Source organism: Cynoglossus semilaevis, chromosome 1 (genome assembly GCF_000523025.1).
Source record: "Cynoglossus semilaevis isolate Cse_v1.0 chromosome 1, Cse_v1.0, whole genome shotgun sequence".
Classification (NCBI taxonomy): Eukaryota; Metazoa; Chordata; class Actinopteri; order Pleuronectiformes; family Cynoglossidae; genus Cynoglossus; species Cynoglossus semilaevis.
The window spans coordinates 8,061,197-8,085,095 of NC_024307.1; the positions used below are offsets into that span (position 1 = coordinate 8,061,197).

The 23,899-nt window shown below is 38.8% G+C and overlaps 2 protein-coding genes across 5 annotated transcripts in view; both read left to right on the forward strand.

Moving 5' to 3' along the window:
* Positions 1-9,552, forward strand: part of rps6ka1 (ribosomal protein S6 kinase a, polypeptide 1) — a 48,676-nt gene extending 39,124 nt beyond the window's left edge. For all 4 annotated transcript variants that reach the window (XM_008308742.3, XM_025054917.1, XM_025054915.1 and 1 more), the window contains 20 exons: positions 712-828; positions 974-1,055; positions 2,932-3,012; positions 3,126-3,205; positions 3,304-3,410; positions 4,367-4,404; positions 4,685-4,827; positions 4,996-5,066; positions 5,187-5,275; positions 5,422-5,486; positions 5,870-5,972; positions 6,613-6,743; positions 7,310-7,435; positions 7,541-7,630; positions 7,750-7,908; positions 8,090-8,251; positions 8,348-8,424; positions 8,503-8,620; positions 8,704-8,841; positions 9,418-9,552. In XM_008308742.3, the coding sequence (XP_008306964.1) occupies positions 712-828; positions 974-1,055; positions 2,932-3,012; positions 3,126-3,205; positions 3,304-3,410; positions 4,367-4,404; positions 4,685-4,827; positions 4,996-5,066; positions 5,187-5,275; positions 5,422-5,486; positions 5,870-5,972; positions 6,613-6,743; positions 7,310-7,435; positions 7,541-7,630; positions 7,750-7,908; positions 8,090-8,251; positions 8,348-8,424; positions 8,503-8,620; positions 8,704-8,841; positions 9,418-9,540 (2,100 nt within the window). In that variant the 3' untranslated portion in view covers positions 9,541-9,552. The remainder of the gene's footprint in view (positions 1-711; positions 829-973; positions 1,056-2,931; positions 3,013-3,125; positions 3,206-3,303; positions 3,411-4,366; positions 4,405-4,684; positions 4,828-4,995; positions 5,067-5,186; positions 5,276-5,421; positions 5,487-5,869; positions 5,973-6,612; positions 6,744-7,309; positions 7,436-7,540; positions 7,631-7,749; positions 7,909-8,089; positions 8,252-8,347; positions 8,425-8,502; positions 8,621-8,703; positions 8,842-9,417) is intronic.
* A 7,174-nt stretch (positions 9,553-16,726) lies between these two features.
* On the forward strand, positions 16,727-22,546 carry LOC107989141 (putative protein TPRXL). Its single transcript, XM_017035839.2, has one exon. It carries the CDS (start codon positions 17,437-17,439, stop codon positions 18,199-18,201), a length of 765 nt encoding a protein of 254 aa, XP_016891328.1. The 5' UTR covers positions 16,727-17,436; the 3' UTR covers positions 18,202-22,546.
* Positions 22,547-23,899: the final 1,353 nt, after the last annotated feature.

The following is a 23,899-nucleotide window of genomic DNA, read 5'->3' on the forward strand; positions in this document are numbered from 1 at the left end:
TGAAACTCTGATGGATTTTGAAGGGTGTTGATGAAGTTGTGGTTGTGCTGTGACCGGGGGGTGACACAGGTTGGCCCCACCCTGTGTGTATGTGTTCCAGAGAGGTTAAAAAAATGTATTTGATTCTTGATATTCTAAATTATTATTTTCTTTCTCACTAATGATTAGTATGAGAAATTTCAAGGAAGTTCGTATATATATATATATATGTATATATATATATATGCACTTCCTTGAAATGTATTTCTATGTAAATTATTGAGCAACATAAATAAACTTAGTATAAGCTATTTGAAGTTGTGGTTGTAATTTCCAGTAACATGTTAAAAAAAATACATACAGACTCATACACACACCCACAAACACACACTGCTTTTCATCTTGTGCTTCCTCTTTCTGCTGAACATTACTGTATTTCTATGCACTCCTGTTTACAGCAACAGACGCGCCCACAGATGAAGTCCGCTTCAACTGTTTGTGTGTATACAACCGTGTCCCTGCAAATACAAACTTAAAACAAAATTTTAAGACAAAGTTAAAAAAAAAAAAAAAAAAATCTCTTTAAGTCACAGAATCCTTTCCTTTTTCTTTTGGTTTAAAGAAAATTCTGAAGGTGATGACATCTGTCTCTGAACATTTTTGGACATTCCTCATAACATGTTGTTGGTAAATGGCCGGTCTCATTGTCACTGTTTTGTCCTCACCCTTCAGGACGATGGAGACATCAAGGAGATCAACATCACCCATGTGGTTAAAGAAGGATCAGAGAAGGCCGACGCTTCGCAGTTTGAGCTGCTCAAAGTTTTGGGACAAGGATCTTTCGGGAAGGTGACGCTACTTCGTTTTTCTCCCCCCTCCTATTTTCAGACTTCCAAACTCTTTCACATCAATGACTTTGCATTTTCATTATATTTAGAAAATACTAATCTAAGTTGCTGCTAATTGTCTATTTGTTAATGTGGGATAATCGCAGGTTTTCCTGGTGCGGAAGGTGACCGCCCCGGATGCTAACCAACTGTACGCCATGAAGGTACTGAAGAAGGCCACTCTCAAAGGTAACCAGTGAAGAAATCACTTATTACACTGCCCATTGCCAGCATGTAGGTTCAGTATGTAGCTTAGCAGTTAGCATAACAGTTTCCTCAACAAACTACCTGGAGTCACAGTTATAGAGAAATAAACGAATAAAATATTACAACCACACCATCTTTTTCAAACATTTCTAAACATTAACAATTACTGGTTAACCATGTATTAAAAAGTGAAGAATCACATAAGCATTTGTGCTATAGCTGACTATTAGAAACCAATACTGTGAATTAGCACTTAGCACAAGGCTAAGTTCATCTTTAAGAAGTTAGCTCAATCTTAACGTCCCATGAATGTATGGGGCTGTATTTTTAAACAAAGTTTTAACAACGTTAAAAAAGCCTTTTGTTTGGACTTAAAAAAAACAGTTCAGTAACAATTTTTATATATTTAAATTTAAAGGTAAGGCGAGAGGAGCTTAAAACAGAGCCTGTTGTAGTTCCTCATCCCTCCCGATGGGAGTGCTATAGACATCAAAATGAATGCCCTGGCTGTGTGTTTGTTTGTTTCTGCAAAACCATGATTATGCATGGGCTTTAAACGCCCGATAACCCAAGAATAAAAATACAATTGAAAAAATAGAATCAAGTATAGCCATGTTGGAACAAAAAATTGTCAAACATTTCAAGATTTAAGATTAATCACAGATTAACCCGTTTAAAAATATACTAGTGACCAGGTTTGTTTATCATTGGTTTCAAAACTGCACCTGTGCTGAGATGATGAGATTTTTGGAAATGTGTTTTTCATGTAGGCGGGGCTAATCTCTTGGTAACAGTGGCCTCTGTTTGACTTTGGTCACACCAGTATGAAACCCTGCTGTGGTGGTTTGACTGAGCCTGACACAGCACAGATCAGGTCTCCCCACCTGAATCAACCTGTTTAGATTTAGATCAGTTTTGTTTTTCTTTAAAAAGAGCATTTGATGGAACGAACTGCTGGATTTTTTTATACGGTCTGACTTTAGTGTCACCACGACAGTGATCTACATATTTTCAGGCAGGGAAACGGCAAAAAGATGAATCATGGTCTGCAGTCTTGTCTTTATTTTCAATAAAATGTTCTCATAGAGTTCCATATATATGTATATATATGAAAAGAGTAAAAATGACAAACATTACATCATATATAGAATAATCTTAAAAATGTATTTAGACTTCATGTATCTGCCAGGATCATCTTAAAAGGTCTGGGGCTGAAGAGGGGATGTTTAAATATTTGAATATGAATTTTTTTGTGCTTTAATTAATGTTTTTTAAACAATTCTCCATTATGGCTTCCATAACAAACACAGTTTCTCAAAGTTGTGCTCACCCTGAAGTAGTCAAAAAAAACAAAAACAACGTTAGCTCAGAATTGCACAAAAACATGACTAAAAACATTTAAAAAAAATAAAGTCCTTGAAATGTTTCTTTTAAAGCCTCGGGGGAAAAATAAAGTCCTGGAAATGTTTCTTTTAAAGCCTCGGGGGAAAATGTACATAACTTTATTATGTTGTGCAGTCTAAGTGTTGTTCAAATAAAAAATATAAGTAAACAGAAAAGTCTAAGTGTTGTTCCAATAAAAAATATAAGTAAACAGAAAAGTGAAAAAAACTGACTTTACATCAACCCTGAAGTAGACAATCCTGTTAAAAAGGTTTATATAAAAAAAACAACCAACATTTACTAAAACTGAAAACCTCCTTCAAAGTTAAAATTACATTTAAATGAAAATATTTGACAAACAGCAAATAAAAGTCAATAACAGAATGTTGACTTTAGTTGAGCTCAGACAAGATCAGTTACAACAACCAGGAATTTAAAACACACTTAACATAAATTCTTGTTCTATATCCTTCAGTGAGAGACCGTGTGAGGACCAAGATGGAGAGGGACATTCTGGCAGATGTCAATCATCCGTTTGTTGTCAAGCTGCACTATGGTGAGTCCACCTTATGTGTCAGTAAGAACATTAAAATAACTAAGACGAAAAACTTACGTCAAATGTCTCAACATGCCTTGAACTTTTTTTCCATTTTAATTCTACTTGTGTAGCATTCCAAACTGAAGGGAAATTGTACTTGATCCTGGATTTCCTCAGAGGAGGAGATCTCTTCACCAGACTCTCCAAAGAAGTGAGCGGCGTTGATTGGTTGTTGTTTTATTCTCACGGTGGTGCTGTGGTTTTCACAGGTTCATCTTCTCTCCTCTGGTTCTTTGTGTCTCCTCTCAGGTGATGTTCACAGAGGAGGATGTGAAGTTCTATCTGGCAGAGCTGGCCTTAGGTCTGGATCACCTTCACAGCCTTGGCATCATTTACAGAGACCTGAAACCTGAAAAGTAAGAAGCAAAGCTCAGCCGTAAACACACAAACTGAAGCTGACCAGAGCAAATATACAATCTTTTTCAAACTAAAAAAAAACCCTAAAAGAACTGCTATTCAGTCGGACAGAAATAGTGAAAGTTGGCACTGGATCATCACTGTTCTTGGTCGAGTACATTCTTCTAATCCTCACACAAAAGATTATTCTTATCCTTTAATGTTCTCTGGAGACGGTTGTTGTTTTTGGATCAATAAGTGAAGCCAAAAACATGAACCAACACTGGTGATGTTTCTATTCACTGTCAGGAGTAGATTAAGTTTTGTTTATTTCATTAAAAAGGAATTACATGAATGGAATTGTGCCTGATTTAACATTATTATAGCTTTTCTGGTTATTTATGCTACATTGCTCACATGGTGTTTAAATGCTGCCTTTCTGTTTAAGGTGTATTTTCTCTACTTGATTGTAGTAGTTAAAAAAGAGTGAAGATACTGTTAACTTGTAATATTTAATAGTACATTTGCTACTCAGAGATAGAATCTACAATGGTCAATAATTAGCCCAAAATTAGCTTAACTTACAAAAGAGCTGAAAGAAGTACTAAGAAAGTGAAAAAGGTGAAATAGTTTTAGCCTAAATTATCCAAGTCTTATGTAAAAAAAGACAATTTCAATTAGCTAAAAGGTAATAAAACATGTCTACTTGAAGTTATTGAAAGGTTTGTTGTTTGTTTTTTAAAGAGCTACATTAGCTTAGCTATGTTGGCTACAGACATAGTTACAGGTACAAAAGTCAAACAAAAAGCCATAAAAGTGCTAGCCTAGAAATAATAGGTAAAATTACTTAAATTACACTAAAAATAACTTTTAGTGGGACAAAATAAACAACAACAATGTCCTGGTCTGGGCTGGTGCGTTCTACATTTTTTAATAGTTACTGTAAATAATCATTTCTGTAACATTTTTCCTATAGCATTCTCCTTGATGAAGAGGGTCACATCAAACTCACAGGTGAGTCCGTACGTCTCTTTAATATACCACACACACACACACACACACACACACTCCACAGCCTCTTGATATTTGCAGATAAGAAAAAATCCCCAGTAAAATTATGACTCATTCAAGTTGTTGCTGCAGTTTTAGTAGTGAAGTTACTTTTATACAGCAAGAGAAGTTCAGACGAAGGCTGGACTGGAGAACTGCTTTTTTTTTATTTTACTGCTTTTTAAAATACAAAGAAGCCTGGAATACTACAGTACTGTTGGACACTTTGTGTTTTTCTTTTCAGATTTCGGTCTGTGTAAAGAAGCCATTGACCATGAGAAGAAGGCCTACTCCTTCTGTGGCACTGTGGAGTACATGGCACCGGAAGTTGTAAATAGACAGGGACATATCCACAGCGCAGACTGGTGGTCATTTGGAGTACTAATGGTAAGTAAATATATATTTTTTTCTTTTACAGCAGTCTGCTTTTTATTTAACAGTTTTTTTGAGCTTCATTGTAAATACATGATGTTTTTGGGAACCAAGAGTGGTTTGTGTAGAGCGTAGAAAATAAAAACATTGGCTGTGCGTGAGCTTGATATTTTCTTCCCACAGTTTGAGATGCTAACAGGAGCGCTGCCATTTCAAGGGAAGGACCGCAAAGAAACCATGAACCTTATTTTGAAGTGAGTATAGAAATGTGGAGAAATCTAAAATCTCTCTGTGGAGAGTCTAAAAAAACAACACAGAACAGATTTCGGGGGAAATAGTTCACGCGGTGCATGGTGTGGTGTCTCTTCCTGCAGGGCTCGTCTGGGAATGCCTCAGTTCCTGAGTGCTGAGGCACAGTCTCTGCTCCGGGCTCTGTTTAAGAGGAACCCCACCAACAGACTGGGTCAGTTTCAGCTCCTGAGCAGGATCATCACAGATGGCACTGTTGGCCACACATTTACTCCTATATTATTCAGTCATGTACTGTATGTCACGTTGTTGGTGTTTGGTTAGGATTTTACCGAGTTAATGTGGATGTGTGTCCAACAGGCTCTGGTGCTGACGGAGCAGAGGAAATCAAACGCCACTGTTTCTTCTCCACCATCGACTGGAATGTAAGAGTTGGTGATATACATTAGCACATATTTCAGCTTGTTAGCCATGTGCTTACATTTAGCATGTTAGCACTGCCCTAGTATGGTGTGTATCTCCCATGAGCAAGTACCTAGCTCTTGTTTTCAATAAACTAACCCTCAGTAAAGCATAAGTCAAACTTAATCACTCAATTATTAAAGCTACATTTCTGCCACTTGGGTTTGAGCTTTAGTTGAAAAAGGATGAATGCTAAAACGGGCAGATTGTTTTCTGTCCTCTAAAGAGAACATTTTGGACTTAAAAATCTGTCCTTGGGGAATATTTGAAAACAAAAAAATGTTTGTGCTCAGGGTCATACAGTCAGCAGTCTGTGAATGTCATTCAATATTTTTATTTTCTCCAGAAACTCTTCAGGAGAGAATTGAAGCCTCCGTTCAGACCTGCAGTGGCTCGTCCTGACGACACTTTCTACTTTGACTCTGAGTTCACCTCCCGCACTCCCAAAGGTCGGAGGATGTTGTAAATGCATCACATTGACTTTGTGTATCATATTATTATTACTATCCCACGAGTACCTCTGTCCTGTAGTACTCAAATAGTGAAGACATTTAATTTTAATCCACTAATTCACTCGACAACAATTGTTTTTGTTAGTTCCTTTAGTTCCCTAAAGCCTGAACTTTTTTATGTATTTTAATTAATTCAACAACACTGAAAATGATTTTTTAACCATCACTAGTAAAAACATTACTACAGTACTTTACAGGGTATTAAAACATGCATGTGTTTATTACCAAGCTTTTATGACACTGGATGGTCATTAAAAGTCAGGGACCACATAAAACCTACAGGGCCATAACTGGCCCCCAGGCCAGAGATTTGACTGCGTCTGTGGTGTCAGATTTGACCCTTGAAAACAGTTCCGTAAAGGCAGTTATTACAGGGTGTTTTTCCTATAAAGACAGAGAGAGACACGGTGATGACCCTATTTTAAAGGCAGCTATAGTTTTGCCTGTAAAAACATACATTAGTCTGGAAGTGGAGTTTATGGTGATGCATTTCTGAATACGATCATAGTTTAAGAGCATATTGCTTCCAGTATGTTCTTTCTATTCCATCACTTGACCTTGAATGCTTGTGATACAGACTCCCCCGGCGTGCCCCCCAGTGCTGGAGCTCACCAACTCTTCAGAGGCTTCAGCTTCATCGCCTCCACTCTGCTGGAGGAGGAAGGCTTAGTGGAGCCTGTGCAGCCTCCGCCACATCCTGTCGTCCAGGTCAGACACAGTGGCAGCAGCTCTTCACGAACACAGATGAACACGTTAATGAGCTGTTTAGGTATCAACATGACAGAGGAGACGGAGAAAAGACACGGCTGGGTCCAAACTAAATAACATCTAGCTTTATGTTTGGACCTGATTCAGCCTTACTGACAACGGACCACGTGGAGTTTGAGGCTGATTTCTTATTGATCATGTGACTAAAAAAAAAAGATAACATTATAACATATAATTATATTTATCTGTGTTCTTGTCAGTTTCTAAAACAGAAATTTTAAATCCTACAGTACTGGTGGTGTTGATACTCTCTGAGGTTTTTAAATATGTATACTATATGTATACTGTAGGAGGCTGAGGCTGTTGTTGTGAAGCCTAGAGCAGATACAATCCTCTTGTCTCAAACGCCTGACAGAAGCAGGGAGAGAATGTTATACATCAGACTATTTCACACTGAGGGAGGAAAAAAAAAAATCACAATCCTCCAAGTCGTTATTATCTTTCCCAGTTGTCAGTTGTGTCTTCACTCACATCTCTCTGAACATTTTTCCGCTCCTGCTCTGCAGCAGTTACACGGGAAGAACCTGCTCTTCAGTGATGGCTACGTGTTGAAGGAAGACATCGGCATGGGCTCCTTCTCTGTCTGTAAACGCTGCATCCACAAAGCCACCAACACAGAGTACGCCGTCAAGGTGGGAACACAGGAAGAGTACAAACTATGAGCTGACAAATACAAAAGTAAGGATTTTTTTTAAAAAGTCAGCCTTTTGTGTGTCCGTCATTCCTGTGATTGACAGATGATTGACAAAACCAGTACAGACCCTTCAGAGGAGATTGAGATTCTGCTCAGATATGGACAGCATCCTAACATCATCACACTGAAGGATGTGAGTCACAAACACACACACACACACACACACTAGTGATGCCCTGGTATTATTATGATTAAGTATTTAAATGTTGTTTTTACAAACATCTGTTGTTTGTTTTTTGGGGGGGTGGTCAGGTATATGACAACGGCAAGCAGGTCTTCATGGTGACGGAGCTCATGCGTGGAGGTGAGCTGCTGGACCGCATCCTCAAACAGAAGTTCTTCTCAGAGCGAGAGGCCAGCGCTGTGCTCCACACCATCACTAAGACCGTGGAGTATCTGCATTCACAGGGGGTGAGGAACAACAACAACAACAGCAGCTCCAGCACCGCGCTGATCCAGTTATCACACATCTCTCAAAATATTCCTCCTTTTGAAGCTTTTGAATTAAAGCTCATTGAAACCAGCTCTGTCTTAAACGTTGACTTTCCTCTCCTGGCCATTGCTGTAAAGAAATCTCTGTGTTGTCCTGCAGGTGGTGCACAGAGACCTGAAGCCCAGCAACATCCTCTACGTTGACGAGTCAGGGAATCCAGAGTCCATCAGGATCTGTGATTTTGGCTTTGCTAAGCAGCTGCGCGCTAACAATGGCCTGCTGATGACTCCGTGCTACACGGCTAACTTTGTGGCACCTGAGGTGAGCGCACCGTATTCAGTCACTGTCAATAGAGTCTGGTCTACTGGTGGAGTCTTGAACAAACATCATTGGTGTTTTATTTACCTTGTGTGTCAGGTGTTGAAGCGGCAGGGCTATGATGAAGGATGTGACATCTGGAGTTTGGGAGTTTTACTCTACACCATGCTGGCTGGGTAAAAACATAATGATTATATCTCTGTTTCTGCCACCGTTTGTTCCTTTATTTAAACACAAACATCTACTTTTGCCAGTTTTACTCCTTTCGCCAATGGACCCGAGGACACACCCAATGAGATCTTGAACAGGATAGGCCACGGACACTTCAGCCTGACGGGAGGAAACTGGGACACGGTGTCAGAGGCTGCCAAAGTAACAAACCTCTACAGTTCTCTTCAGATGACTCTGTCTCAGAACCAGTTTTTTAATATATAACTGATGTCTTCATTCATTAGAACCTTGTATCAAAGATGCTCCATGTGGATCCACATCAGAGACTGACGGCCAAACAGGTCCTCAAACATCCATGGATCGTCCAGAGAGACAAACTTCCCAACAGTCAGCTGCCACATCAGGACCCCAAACTGGTCAAGGTAAAACATGGAAGTGTGGTAAAAAAAAAAAAAAAAAGCCACAAATATTTTACGTTATGTTATAAGTTAAATGAAGTATTCTACATAAAGTGGGTGATGAAAAAGGATTGGAAAATTTTAACTAAAATGATGTTATTTTTCAAGAATACAATCACAATATAGCTAGAAACTAAAACTGAAAACAATAGCAAGGGCTAAAAGTTAGCTAGCTAGTATTAACACCAAATAGGGCTAATGTTCACACAAAAATTACCAACAAACTTTAATTTAATTGTTCTTTTAATTATCTTCTCTAACGCAACAAATTATTTTAAACTCAAAACTCACGTGCCATATTTGGACCCTGAGCCAGCGTTTGAGAAGGGAAATACAGAATAAAGTGGATTAATGTTAGCATCATTTGGCTACATTTGTAGCACTTAGCCCATGTCATTGTTATTCTAGCTCTAATCTCTTTGCCATTTTTTTCCCAGGGTGCCATGGCAGCCACCATGTTAGCATCATTTGGCTACATTTGTTGTACTTAGCCCATGTCATTGTTATTCTGGCTCTAATCTCTTTGCCGTTTTTTCCCAGGGTGCCATGGCAGCCACGTACTCTGCCCTGAAGAACTCCCAGCCCACCCCGGAGCTGAAGCCCATCGAGAGCTCCTTCTTGGCTCAGAGGCGCGTTAAGAAGCTCCCCTCTACTTCTCTGTAGAGACTGAGGGGGAAAAAAACAACAAACTAGTCATCTCACTGACCAGAGGCTGACCAAAACTGCACCTTAAACCACCCTGTCAGTCAGTCAGTCAGTCAGTCAGTGTGTACACGTCACTACCAGCCAAGGAACATTTACTGTTCTCCTGCTCTCGTAGTCATCATCCTCCTCTTCCTCCTCCTCTTTGTTCCAGTTGCTGTTAGTCAGTCAGTCTCTTTGGACATTAAAAAACTGATGATGGATGGTGTAAGGGCAAAAAAAAAAAATAGTCGGAGCAGCTTTCTGGCAGATGTATTAGTTTTTTGACTGTACTTGTGTGAGTGTGTGTGTGTATGTGTGTGTGTGTGTGTGCATGTTCTGCCAACAGACTTGATGCAGCCAGTTTTGTGCTGTGACAATGAAAGTTTTCTTCTTCTTCTTCTTCTTCTTTTTCTTCTCCTCCTCTCCTTGTTGCTGTCACTCAGCTTGCTGCACGCCTGTCTCTCCGCCTGTCTGTCTATCTGTCTGCCTGTCTGTCCGCTGCTGTTTTTTTGTCTCCCTGTTAATCTTTTTTTTTTTTTTTTTTCTTGCTGCACGCCTGTCTCTCCGCCTGTCTGTCCATCTGTCTGCCTGTCTGTCCGCTGCTGTTTTTTTGTCTCCCTGTTAATCTTTTTTTTTTTTTTTTTTTTTAAAAGCTTGATTATGAGCATTATATTGATGGCCAGCCGTCCTGCTGCTGCAGCCAGCACCAACGTTTGCCTCAGTGATGTCCAGCTGCTGTTGTTTATGTCTTTAAAGGAGCATTATATTTATGAATATGAATATTATTATGATACAAAATGATAAAAAATAAATTGCCATAAATGCCTCGTTGGCTTTGGTACAGCCAGAAAACAGGGATTCTGGGAAATGTCGGAAGCAGGATATTTTTTTTTTTTCAAAGGTTGCATGGCTGTCTGTCTGTGTGTGTGTGTGTTGTGTGTGTGTGTGTCTGTGTCTGTGTGTTTGTGTGAGTGAGACATGCAGCAGGACGCTGCAGGGTCATGTGCATGTTCTGCTGACGTGATGATGTCGTGTGGCTTCTTCTCTCTGCTTGATTCTCCTGCTGGCAGCTGCTTGAGATGTCTGTTTATTTTTATTATAACTGAAAAAACGGTTTAAAAAAAAAAAACAGGTGGCTTTCTGTGAAAGAAAACTCAGCCCAGGAACAGTGTGGCATGTTAGACTTCTATATTTTCTCTTCTTTTTCCCCACTGTGTTTCTTGGATAATGCATAGTAGATGCTGTTTCATGTGTTGACTGCTTTTGTTGTTGATTGTTTTGGGGTTTTTCTGTTAGTTTTTTCTCTCTTTTTTTGTCCAGAAAAAAAAATAGTGGTTTAAAATATCGAATAGACATGCTGTGCACACGTCAGTCTTCGGACTTAAAGGAGAATTCTGGTGGATTTCATTATTAGGCTCAGTACTTTGAGGTCTGAGACGGCTGCCCTCGTGAATGAGTAAGGGGACATGTGATGAATTCACAAAAATATTGTTTCTAGTGCAATTCAACATGTAAAACTTCCTAATTAGATACAATTCTGCACATATAATAAAATATTTGCAAAATGTATTTATAAGTAAACTACCAAATTGCAAGCCTTCAGTTTCCAACTATTCCAGTTTTCCACACCAAGGTCTGTTATTAAAATAAGACATTTATTTAATTTCTTTCTTCTGTTGGAGTAAAAACTTGAGAAGTTGTAATGTTTGACTTGATGTATGTGGCAGGCAGAGATTCTTTAGAGCCCCCTGCTGGCTTTTAGTAGTATTACAGCCAAAACAAAATGATTCTGCCTTCAAAAATGACTTAGAGAGGAGACCCACCTTTTATATCCAGTCTATGATCATTTCTAAAATATAAAGACATACTAGTTTTTCCTTGGGATGTGGTTCATGTTTTATTACACTTGTAATGATATTTTGAAAGTGAGGAAATGACAAACACAGTCTTGCTTCTTCCTTGCTCATTTACTACTAGAACAACCGAATGTCTTCCTACCTATTCATCATGACAGTGCATACAACAGATAAGACCTCTTACAACAGAGCAGCTGGTGTTGAGTTCGACCCTAACTCTCCTATAAAGCTCTCCCCTATTTAAATTATGTGTCAAGTCACTGGTTATTATCGCTGAAGACCTTCACTCAGTATTGAGCATCTTAAACAGCCCTATGTTAATCTGTTGTCCTTCATAATCTTTCAATTTCTGTCGCTTTAACACTGGTTTTCTACACACTCAGTTGGGAAAATGTCCATCACTGTAAGGAAACTTCACAGAGTAAGTTCCCGTGCTGAACTCGTTGAGTTGAGAATGTCTTACATTACAGGATCTGAAAACAAGCAAAAAGTTGCTGTAGGAGTGGAAGAGAAGACCTGTACTGTGGCTATTAATGATTTATGAACCAGCTGTCTTACCTCACATGGGGATCAAACTTATAGTCTAATTATTGTTTGGTGGCAAAAACTCTTCCTGCTTTGACTAAATTTATGGTAAGATGTTATTGTATGATAAAAACAAAGATTTTTATATCTTACAAATATTAAAAAATTCCATTGCTACAACAAACGTCTCTATGATTCTGTTTTAGTTATGAATAAAATATATCCAAAGCGTTAGCGCTACACTTTTTTAAATTGTTATCTCTTGTGATTGGCTGATGGTTCTGACAGTTTTGTGATGAGGTGCAAGTCCTACATACAGTGGACAATTTTTAGTCCTTATTTTGACTGAGAGAGCAGTTTTCTGCTAATATACTACTATATATAGACATTCATACATGCATATGTCTTAGAATTCTTTGTGCATGTGTATGTATGTACTCTATACTATGGTCTTCTGGGTCTGGACTAGTGCCCTGTTATGACAAAAAAAATCCTAACAAACTGGAAAAATAAAATTGTCCTAAATGTCAAAGTAAACTATTGAAAGTAGTCCACATGGAACTAAGCAGCCAATTAGATTTTCAGAACACTGAGCCCATGTCATTACGCTTCCTCTTTGCCATACTTAGAGCTGGCACAGTGACATCTTCCTGACATTTTTCGAGGCCCAGACTCATCCATCAAACTGACAAATAGTCAATTGTGACTCGTGACTGCACCACCACCGTACAACGGCAGCCTCTGTGCTTGGTGTCGTAAGCCCAACTCGACTGTAAGGACCAGGGCCGTGACGCTCCCAGCTCACTGTTCTTGTGCTGACGTCAACGTCAGAGGGGGATTGAGTCAGCAGAGTGCTGGTGGTTTTATACACTGTGAAACCTTCAGACTCAGCACCCTGGCCTCGTTCTCACACTTCATTGTTCAGCTGTTTCCTGGAACTTACTCTTACTGACAATTCATTATACATTTCATTGTGTGATGTCTTGAATGTAATAATCCAAAACACTGAATAATCATTTTTTGCAATGACTAATCAAGCAAAAAATGAATCTGTTCTGGTTGGTTTTCTACAACCTTAGGCTAAAGTACTGAATGAAAACATGTTTTCCTACATTTTATTGACCAAAATAATTCTCTTCTGATTAATCAACTCAAAAAAAAAAAAAAATAGCAACAGCAACTACTTGTGGAAAGCTAGCTGAAAAAAACATCTCGATGCATTGTTTGAAAAGCAGAATGCTTACACTTTTAGCAATGACAGCTCAATAGAAACTGGACCTAATGGCACATTTACACCTTATTTCTGTAGTTTCCTCTATTAAAAATCCATAAATAACATTTTGTGATACCAGTTACAAATAGTTACCAGTTGTCACTAATTTAAGTCAAATTAATGGAGCCCATGTTCTGATTGGATCTTCACTCTCTGGTTTTATCAACTGTATAATGGTCGGTCCCATCCACGGAACCACAATGGTGAGAATCAGCACTGTTCAAGAGAGAACACATTGTTCTAGAGCATCTGACCTTCAGCTATACCTCTTGCGGTCTAACACCCTGGTGTGCTTTCCACGTCTGGCCACTGGATGGAGATAAAGTACAAGCGTGTCAACAGCTAAATCAAGGCTCAGTACCGAGTCTGAACCATAAATTACCTTTTGTTTATTCGTTTGTCAAGTATTAATAAAAACATTGGAACGTACCAGTTAATATTGTTAACAAATGCTTATTTAGATTTTAATATTGTAAATGTATTTGTATGCCGGTTACATATTTGACTAATTACATGTGCAACTAAAAGCAAACGTACACAATATTTTGTGACTCTCCACTTGCTAAAACAAAAAAATACACCTTTTTAAAAAGCGTAGTCGGGGGTTAATCCGAGGGTAGAGAGGACCACCAGTTGAAACGAATACGTTTTCGCCCCTATTGCTGTAGAAACTGAAACAAAAAAAAATAATATACAGCTGGAAAATCTCTCTTTCCTTTAACGCTACCAATTTTCTGCAACTCAGTTTCCTTTGTGCTCTCCTTTAACGCTACCAATTTTCTTTTCTTTTTCTGCAACTCAGTTTCCTTTGTGCTCTTCTTCTGCCACCTACTGTATTGAGTACGCTATGTTGAAATTAACGTTGCCATTCCTAATAATTAAACGCGCTTGCAAACGAATATGACTAACTTATACTGTATATGATTTATTAAATTATATTTTAATAGCTACTTATTATCCGTTCAAACTGGTTCTGGTAATAAAATGGTTATTGGTCTTCCTCTCTTTAACCCTGCGTGTGAACACTGTAGCATCGTGTACTATGTACTACAGCGGCACTATGTACTACAGCGGTACTGTGTACTACAGCGGTACTGTGTACTACAGCAGTACTATACTCTTCCCCACAGCAGCATTTACTTACGTAACACTGACACAACGACCGCTGCTGCTGCATTTATATTCCACGGACATGCTGAAAATATGCTGCAGCATACTCCATCATGTCTGCGGAAAAAGGCGGCCTTTACCTATTTATACTCAGCTCACACACACGTAACACGTACACACACCTACACGATATGTTCTCCAGTGGTTCAGGTCAGGTGTGTAACGTTACTCTACCGGTAATTCACACTGCAATGAATGACTTCCTGTTCTTTCTCTCGCTCGCTCTCTCTCTCTCACACACACACACTCCCACACACTGACTCAGCTGCGGCAGCAGAGAGACTATATATATTGATTAGAACACAGGGAAAAACGTCTTCATTATCTCTCTCTGTCTGTCCTTGCCTCCAGGATCTGTCTCCTCCTGTCAATAAAGCTGCATGTGATGAACGTTGAAATCGCCAGGTTCTGATCTATAAAGAAGCTTCCAGAGTCCAGTTGTGAATAATTTAGTAGAGACTACTCTAATTTACTACTCTTATGATGCTAAGAGGCTGAGTCTGTGTGTTTTGTTGTGGTGGTGGTGAGTTTATGGACATAGGCAGGGTTAGGGTTCTGTTGAGTTAGCACTGAGGCCAGTGTGCTCTGTACATGTCATTTATCTACTGGTTACTGTGATAATCTGATGTTGACTAAATCCTCAACTGTAATTCATTCAGATAAGTGAAAAATGATAACAACAAATGTGTTTTTCTAGCTATGTTTGTGAATAACCTTTATCTGAAATTGTATCTTTGTATGTTATAATACTGGCAAATTTCGTTTTGTTTACTATTAAGTTCATCCCTCTCCTTGCTGTGGTAGCCATTTTGTCTAATGGCTATCTTTATTCAGCTTTGGATTTTGCCATCTGTTGGCTACATTGAATCTCCAGTATGACTACCATGTGGCTCGTTTGAGTTGGCTACTGTTCTTCATGTCGCTTTTGGCAGTTTTGGCTAACTTGCACCAATTGTGATATTTTATTGATAACATTCTTTAAAATTGCAAAATTTAAGATATGACTGCAAACATATCTTAAATTTTGTTAGATTTTGTTAAATTTTATGTTAGCCCCGGATTTTTTTGCTTAAAAGTTATTTGTTATATATTTGTTATATGTAATTTTTTTTAAATTTTCATTCTGCTAATCTATAGCTATTTTTGAAGTATATTTTCAACCTATGTTTTTCTTTTTTTCCCTCAGATTTCATTCAGTTTCCCAACAGTTCTGTGAACTGAATTGAAGAACAAGAATGAAAGCAATGAGAAAAAAAGACAAAGTCTTTATAGCACGGCTGGTGTGCAGAAGATGAGCAGCAGCACAGCTTTTATCCTCCTCCCTGCAAATTTTGTTACAGAAATAACGACCAATCTCCATCAGTTTTGACAGGACTGATCTGATAAGCTTCATCTTGTTGACGTGATTGAATTTTCTCCTGTGATTGCTGTAATCTCTGCTCCACTTACAGTCCAACCTGATCCTCTGCGTCTAGACAAATATCGACTGGCTTTGAAGCCAAGATGTTAAGATCAGACTCTGAGAAAAACAAAAAACACACATCACAGGAAAAATGAACGCAGAAGGAAATTTATATAGTCAAATATTACTGAAAATGGAAACATTGCTGCATTTTGACATGAATATCAATTTTTTTTGCAGGAGAGACTGTGAGACTAGATGGAAATTCAGCTCTTTGTGCCCATTTTAGAGTAATGATTTTAAAGTATCTTCTACATTCAGGTAGCTGCAAAAAAGAGTAGCAAATATGAAGATGTTTGATTTCATTTTTGTTACATTTTTGTACCTAAAACCATTATTTGTTATTTCTATTTTTTTTTATTTGATCTTCAGTAGCCACTTCTCAGTAGCTACTGAATTCCAAATTTGATCCCCCACTTCTCAGTAGCTACTGAATTCCAAACTGTTGGAAGTGATTTGTTTTTCCTTCTTCTATTCTCCTGAAAATGCTTCAGACATGTGCTGAACTGAGGCAGATGAGAAATGAGACAAAGGATGTTGAAGATTAGGCTGGCAGGAAGGAGGAGAGAAAAAGACTCCGGAGGAGATTTATGAAGGCAGAGAAGGAGGAAATGAGGAACGGAACAATCATTTAGAACCTTTAATTCTCCTGCAGTGGGAACATTTGCAGGTCATAGCAGCAGAGAAGAAATAACAATAAGAACAAAGTATTACTGAGGTTACTGACAAATATATATGTACCGTCAGCCATAAGCTTCCCTACAAAAGGATAAGAGATTCTGAGGATATTTGGTGCCTAGTAAAATCCCTATAGACAGAATGAAGTGCCTTATACACTTCACATAAACAGGCCAAACATGTGTTACATGACTTGGGTGAAAATGAGGGTTATGCAGCACACCCCATCAATTGGAAGAAGAGGAAGAGGAAGATGAAGAATGGAAGAAACTATAAATGTTATTTGTGACTTGTTATATACATACTGTATATGACAAATCCTGATCCTGACACTGTTGATCTGTGAGCAGTTAAACACACATATTCAGTTATGTCAGTGTTTCTTCTCTCAGGGTCCAAAGACTAGTGAAAATGTTTAAAAAAAACACAAAAATGTTCATTATTTGGAGCAGCTAGGTGAAGACAGTGAGTCAAAACCACCTCCAGATGCCGTCTTATGTTGAGGCTGTCCGTTGCTCGTGGCAACAGAGCAATAAAAAGGGAGAAAGAGGGAGAAAAAAAGAGAAACAACAGCACCGAGGCCCAGAGGACAAAATTGAAGCTAAATAACATCAGCGAAGCGGGCGATGAGATCTAACACGTCGGCACCTCATGTTTGACTCTGCTGGGCTTGACTGATCAGAGCTGATCAAAGCAAAGCTCCAGATGATGATGACTGTGGAAAAAAGCAAAACAGTTGAGCAGAGGACACGACAGGCTGCCAGCATCAGCAGCACGGAGGCAGAATTGCCCAATCATCAGCTCATATTCCTGTGACTTCAGCAGCCAATGAGCTGTCAGCAAGCTCCTCCCCAGCACAACCGCTCAGATGCACAGAGAGCACAAGCCTGGCTCGGATGTCTTATTAATGAATGGAGCACTTCCCAGGCTGTCTCACGGCGCCACACCGCTACACTGTCTCCACAGCTGAGGTTCAGGAAGACGGAGGGAAAACAACCATCAGCAGCAGCAGCAGCAGCAGCAGGAGGAGAAGTACAGTGACCATGGAGGGACAACAGAGGGACTCGGACTTCAGTGAGGACACCAATGAGATCACGGCAGCAGCTATTACAAACATTGACCCTCATCCGGATCTGCAGCCACCTGAATCACCTTCATCCTCCTCCTCCTCCTCTCCTTCTCTTCCTCCATTATCCATGCCCAGCTCTACGTCTGCCTCTGCTCTCCTGGCTCTGGCCTCTCCGGCCACAAGACGCTCCATTTCCATGGGCGACTTCAGGAGGGTGACAGGGGCTCTGCTCGCCAGGTCTGAGCCCCAATCTACCTCAGCCACAGCCCCCACCTCCAAGCTGGTCACCCCCAGCTCCAGCATGGAGTTTGAGGCAGCTCGACGGCGTCTACTAGAGGTGGAGGAGCGCCAGAAAGTCATTAGAGAGATGGAACGGCGCCTGGAGGAGCTCAGGGAGGTGTTTGTGCGTTCAGAACAGGAGGTGCTGGTTCATGGGGAGCTGGTGTCTAGGATATCTACTGGAGCCCAACAGGGGGAGTTGTACGTGTCTGAGAACAGCCAACGCTTGAAGAAAGGCCTGAAGTTCAAAAAACATCGTCCAACCATTGTCTTCTCCTCCATGCTCGGACTCCGCACATGCCTCCCTTGGCCCGTGAAACTCAAATAGCACACTAAGAGAATGGGACGCCGTTTATTGTTTAGCTGCCCCACATTGACACCGCTGCTCTCCAGATTCCACAGTTCTATTTAATCCTGGGGCTGGTCCTCATCGTCTTCGAGTGCCTACAGTGACCACAGATGGGAGGAGGGAGCTTCCTGTTTGGTGGAAATCAAAGTAAATTCTCCGGCTCCTGAACTTCGGATGCCGACATCAGTGGAATGTGTACAGCATGTCCTTATTCTTTCGTTGTTTTCATGTAGACATGTTGCTTCTGCTGAGTAGAGTAGTGTTGGACTTAAAATTGAAAATATGTCGATATTGAAGCCATTGGCTACGGATGAATATAAGAAACAAAACAACAGGAAGAAGTAGAGGACAAGAAAAAAATGCAAAAATGAAATAGTAATGTGTCAGTGTATGTGTCAAATTTGGAACCTGACCCACAAATTAGTTAAAGTTAGTTGAATTAGTTTTATGAGGGCTGGATATTAACATTCAGGTTAGCTTTGTTTAATTTTTCAATTGTAATCTGCATTTAAATATACGTGTAAATTCAGTTATGACAGTATTGTAACTGCATCAAGCTACGGTTGTGTACAAGCACTGAAAGGTAATTGATTTGTTCACTATTGTACGTGCAAATCTGCTCCAACAGATGGCGATATACCTCTTTTTGACAGGTAGCTTTGGGCAGAAAACAGTACATGCTACTTGTCAACAGGTTAGCTTGAAACAAATCTGTGCATACTTTGCAGGTGCAGTTCATTCTAATTGTTTCTAAAGTGGGATCCATGCTGTTTATTCTGTTGAGTTATGTTGAGATTTCAGAGCAGACAGGCAGAATGTTTGATATTTTGCTTGTCCAAATGGTTAGCAATGGTGCTAATGCTACTTCTGGTTTACCACTGCATTCCATTAACCTCGTAAGTTGTCAAGGCGTCACAAAAATTTAGGTTGTCTTTAAAAAAAACAGCGAGAAAAAACAAACAAACAAGTTTGATGTTGTTAATTTGCCATTATTAAAAAACAAATGAAAACCAAGTTTGTGCTTCAAAGGCAGCAAAATAGTACAGCACATGACACATGCAGGGGACACAGTTATTTATGTTTAGCATCTACTCAGTACAGATATCGTATCTCACATTTACTCTGAACTTTAGTCTGTTTTTTGTCAGACTAACTCTACAGTTTCTCTAATGTGAATGCACTAATGTGGATCTCACTGTTAGGTCGAGCCTCCTGCGAATGTCGTACTACCTACGCCTCTCGGCTAAACTACAGGTTGTGTCTATACAAAAATTAGCACAAGTCGCTGCAAAGGACAAAATGTAGAACATATGTTTGCTACGCAGCCTAATGTGTCAGTGATCCAGGAAAAATGGCTTGGATTTTGATTTTGACTTTTTTTTTCTCCCACGGTTAAATCATTTCAAAAGGACTCATTTATCAAAGTCAGTGGACAGTCTTCGTCTAGCAGTCTATCTCTATTGTCTTCTGTTTTTCTCAACGTGCAACAAAGAAAGGAGAGCAGTTCACTCTGGGACAACTCCACCTGTGACCTCCTTTCATCCTGTTACCTAGCAACCAACAATTAATCTGTCCAAAAATGGCAGCACAACCATATGAAATACGTCCAGCCAAGCTGTGGAACTTGACAGTTGTAGAAAGCTGAGGTTGGAGACTGGATTTAAATGGAGACTTTGTGGCTGTTGCCTCAACAGGAGTGTGTGTGTGAAAAATAATGGTTAAAGGATGGGTTCAGGTCTAGAATTTAAAAATATAGACACTGTCTAACACATTGTTCTATTTGTTTAAAGCAGGGTTTTCAGACCCCTGGCCTGGGGGCCACTTCCTACCCGCAAACTATGGCCCTTGCGAAAAATTTTCAATGTATTTCTTTTGGGTGATTTACAAACTGCAAAAAAAGGAATTACACCTGTTTGTGTTGTTGTCTAATCTGGTATTTATAGTATTTAACACAAACAACTTTTTCATTTTGTTTTTGAACATCAAGCACTGATGGTGTGACAATGGCAGCAGTGGCCTCGTTTCAATCACAAAATCTCCAGACACAGAAATGTTACACAGACCATGTCTTAATTTCCACTAATTCTTGTCATAATTGTAATTTTCTTTTTAATTCCTTCCTGATTTTCCTCATCTCCTCAGATCAGGAATGAGTATCACAGTAGAATCTGTAGTATCCATCTATCCTATTGATCCCTGGTGTGTGTGTGTATAGAGCGAGAAACAGAGGCGCAGCGAGGGAACAATCTATTTTTGGGTTTCAAAGGTTATTGCAGACAGACAGGCGTTCCGTCTTGGTGCAGCGTTCCCTTGGAAGAAAAAAACGCAGGATGGAAATGTGAGACCGTATTGGCTTCTTCTCTGAGGCGCAGGGAGTTTTCCTTATGTGCATAAAACCCTAATTGTATTTGTGAGTTCTTCCCTGAACAAAGAGAAGAGGCTGTTTACAAGACAGATTTATGTTCTGAACGTGTTAGTGCTCACTGAAGGCTCCCCCGCACTTGGATTTTCTAATGTTAATTGCTCCCCAGCTGCAAAGACGGGCGTAATGGGAATACAGTGCAGTGTGTGACTGCAGCAGCCGAGATGAGGAGAATAACGATGTTCTCAAATCAGGCCACAGTCGAGATGAGATTACATTTATGATGCAAGTCAATGAAGGTTTTTTAAATTTAAAGATCAAAATTGATAAAAACAGGTTGCGTTTCTTCAGTTGGTTTGGTTTTTTAATCGTTCATAAAGGTATTTTATGCAGTAGTAGGACTGAAGGCAGCAGAGAATGAGGTTCTGGACATTCTATAGTTAAACAGCAGCAGCAGCTGTGGATCAGTGCTACTCCAATGAAGGAAAATGCATGATGTGTGGTACTTTTTAAGCCACTGTTTGTCACTCTGGTACTTAGTCTTTTACCGAGATATTTTAAAGTGTTTGTGAGTTGAAATTTATTGAACTAGAGGTCAAAAACTTTACTGAAAGTTTCACTGACCAGTGCTGTGGTTATTGTTTATGGTAGGATTTGTCATTTTTACTTGTCTTCAACTGATGCCTACTAAATATGGTGTATACGGGACAATCCAACTTTTCTTGGGACAGTAAAAGCATCACATGTATTTGTCTGTACTGGTTCGTCAGTTTATCTTAACCGAGTTAGCCCATCATCAAGCTTGGTCTTAATGTAAATTATTAGTAAGTGATAAACTATTGGAGGTCATTTTATGGGCCGTATGCCTAACCTTTTGGCTGCTAGTTTGAATCCTAAAATTCAGGACAAAATGGAGATTCAGTTAAATTTATATGGTAGGAGAATTTGATGCTGGGATTTGGACCAAGTTGTTTAACATTGATGGTGGTTGAGGCTCAGTAGGTGGCGCAGTTGTCTCTGGATCAGTTCCAGACTTGGTGATTTTTTGTCACCATCACAGCACTATGTATGTAGTACTTTGAGTGCTCATTAGGAGTAGAAGGCAGTACTAAAGTACATTTGACGTGGAGGTTGTAGGTCGGAAATTTCACAGTCGATCATGGGGATATATCAACATCAAAATAGTTGAGTTTAAGGACCTGGAAAAACCGTGGGAATCAAAAAGGACAAAGTGATGATTAGTGTTTGCTGCTGTATTTCCTGTGTTTGAATTTACAGAATATTCAGGGTGTTTGTCTTTTAAATGTTTGAAATGCTTCTAGACTGGCTGCTCTGACTGCACAGTATTTATTTGCTGAATTCATCCCTTTAATCACAGCCAATGTTAGAGAACAAGAGAGTCATTATTGCCATATTGAATTCACAGTTCGATGCTGACGTCCACTGTTCTCTCTGCACTCACCGAACAACGTTACGTCATTGACAACAAAGTGCTGACATGGCCTTAATCATGTACAGAGGGAATGTGAATATAGAGCTGGAGTAAATGTTGCTTTTTAATATGCCTTATGTAATGTTTGTCCATCTGCAGCAGTGATAGTGATTATTCCAGTGACGAGGGTCAAAACCATAGCCTTCATCTACAAACGTCATTATCCACTCCGTACGATATAGAACACTTTTTAAAAAAATGTTAATTTTTTAAGTTTTCTATAAGTGACAAATGAAAAATTATTTTTTCCCCCAAAGATTTATGGGCTCACTTGCAGAATGAATGTAATGTTTCTCAACTTTTTGTGGATTTTTTTTTTCTGTAGAATAATTCTAAAATATAATCACATTTGAACCTGTGGTTTGGCCATGATCCCATGGATGTTTGTAAAAACATATGTACAAAACTATAAGCTGGAACATCAAATTTTAGATACAAATTTTCTCAGAATTATGAATTTGATGCTTGTTTTTTTTTGGACTAATACTTTTTTATCCTGTATTTTCAACATAAGCTATTCGACCTCATAGGTCATTTAATTTTTTTTTTGGACTAACACTTTTTTATCCTGTATTTTCAACATAAAAACCTTTTTTTTTACTTTTTGTTTTTAGGTCTCTATAGCTCTAGGCTATTATCTGTTTTGTTACTTTTTGTTTTTAGGTCTCCATAGCTCTAGGCTATTATCTGTTTTGTTATTTAGTAATTTAATTTTGATTTAGATTTTCATTATTTTATCTCAGAAATTTTGTTTTTTCTTACCTGGTAATTTTTTTATATTTGTTTTTTTCTGATTTATTTTACAAATCACCATTGGACATTTTATTTTTATCTTTATCTAGATCACAATTATAACTTATTTCTTTTAACAATCCATGTGTTTACTTTTAAATTTTAGGGTTTTTTTTTTGCACTGTTACAACTTGTGTCTAAATTTTCAACAAACATTATCATTATTAATTATTTACACAAATGCTGGTAAACCACAGGTCCAAACCCATTTCTCTGGTATTTATTCAAACTTTAAAGTATGTTAGTATTTGTGTTTCTCTGTGATGTTATTTTTTGGTGGACTAAGCACAGAATGTTATCTTCTTATCTTTATTAAAAGTAAAATAATATTTAAACTTTAGGACTGTATGAATGTCTAAGAAATAAGTTTAACGCTTCACAACTGCAGCAGGTTTGGATTCAATTAACCTTCAGTGAAATTTGCTTCTTTTTTTTATTTTTTGCAAATTGCAAAATCTTTTTTTCACACCAAAGAAAATCCATAAATGTCCTTTCAAATCATGTGACCTGGGAGTTATTTGTCTCCAAACCTCCTGTTTCTGCAGTGACAGAATGTACGTTCTGCTTGATTCAATCGTCAAAGTTGTGACAGCAGAGGGGAGATCACTGCTACAGACGTTTATGAATGACTCCAGCACAGAACTACTATGTACAACAACAGGAAATATTTACAGGATTCACTTCATATTGAGTTTTGTAAATTAAGTAGAAATATAAGAATAAAATTTACTAAAATGATTTGAACGTTGAAGTCAATGTATTTCTTCTCCCTTTCTTGTTTCTGTCACATATAAAATACTCAGCCCCCATTTAGCTACATATGACCTTCACAGCAGCAGGGGCCTTGATTCTCAAACCCTGACTCCCAAACCTGTTACCAGTTCACCCAGGTAACATTACAATCAATCAGTGTAATTTCTATTATTTCCACTAAATGGCAGCAGAGATCAAAATGACCAAATTATCTTTGAAATTCACATGTATTCTTGTACATTTTATTTAAATTATTGGGCCCTGCATTCTACATGGAA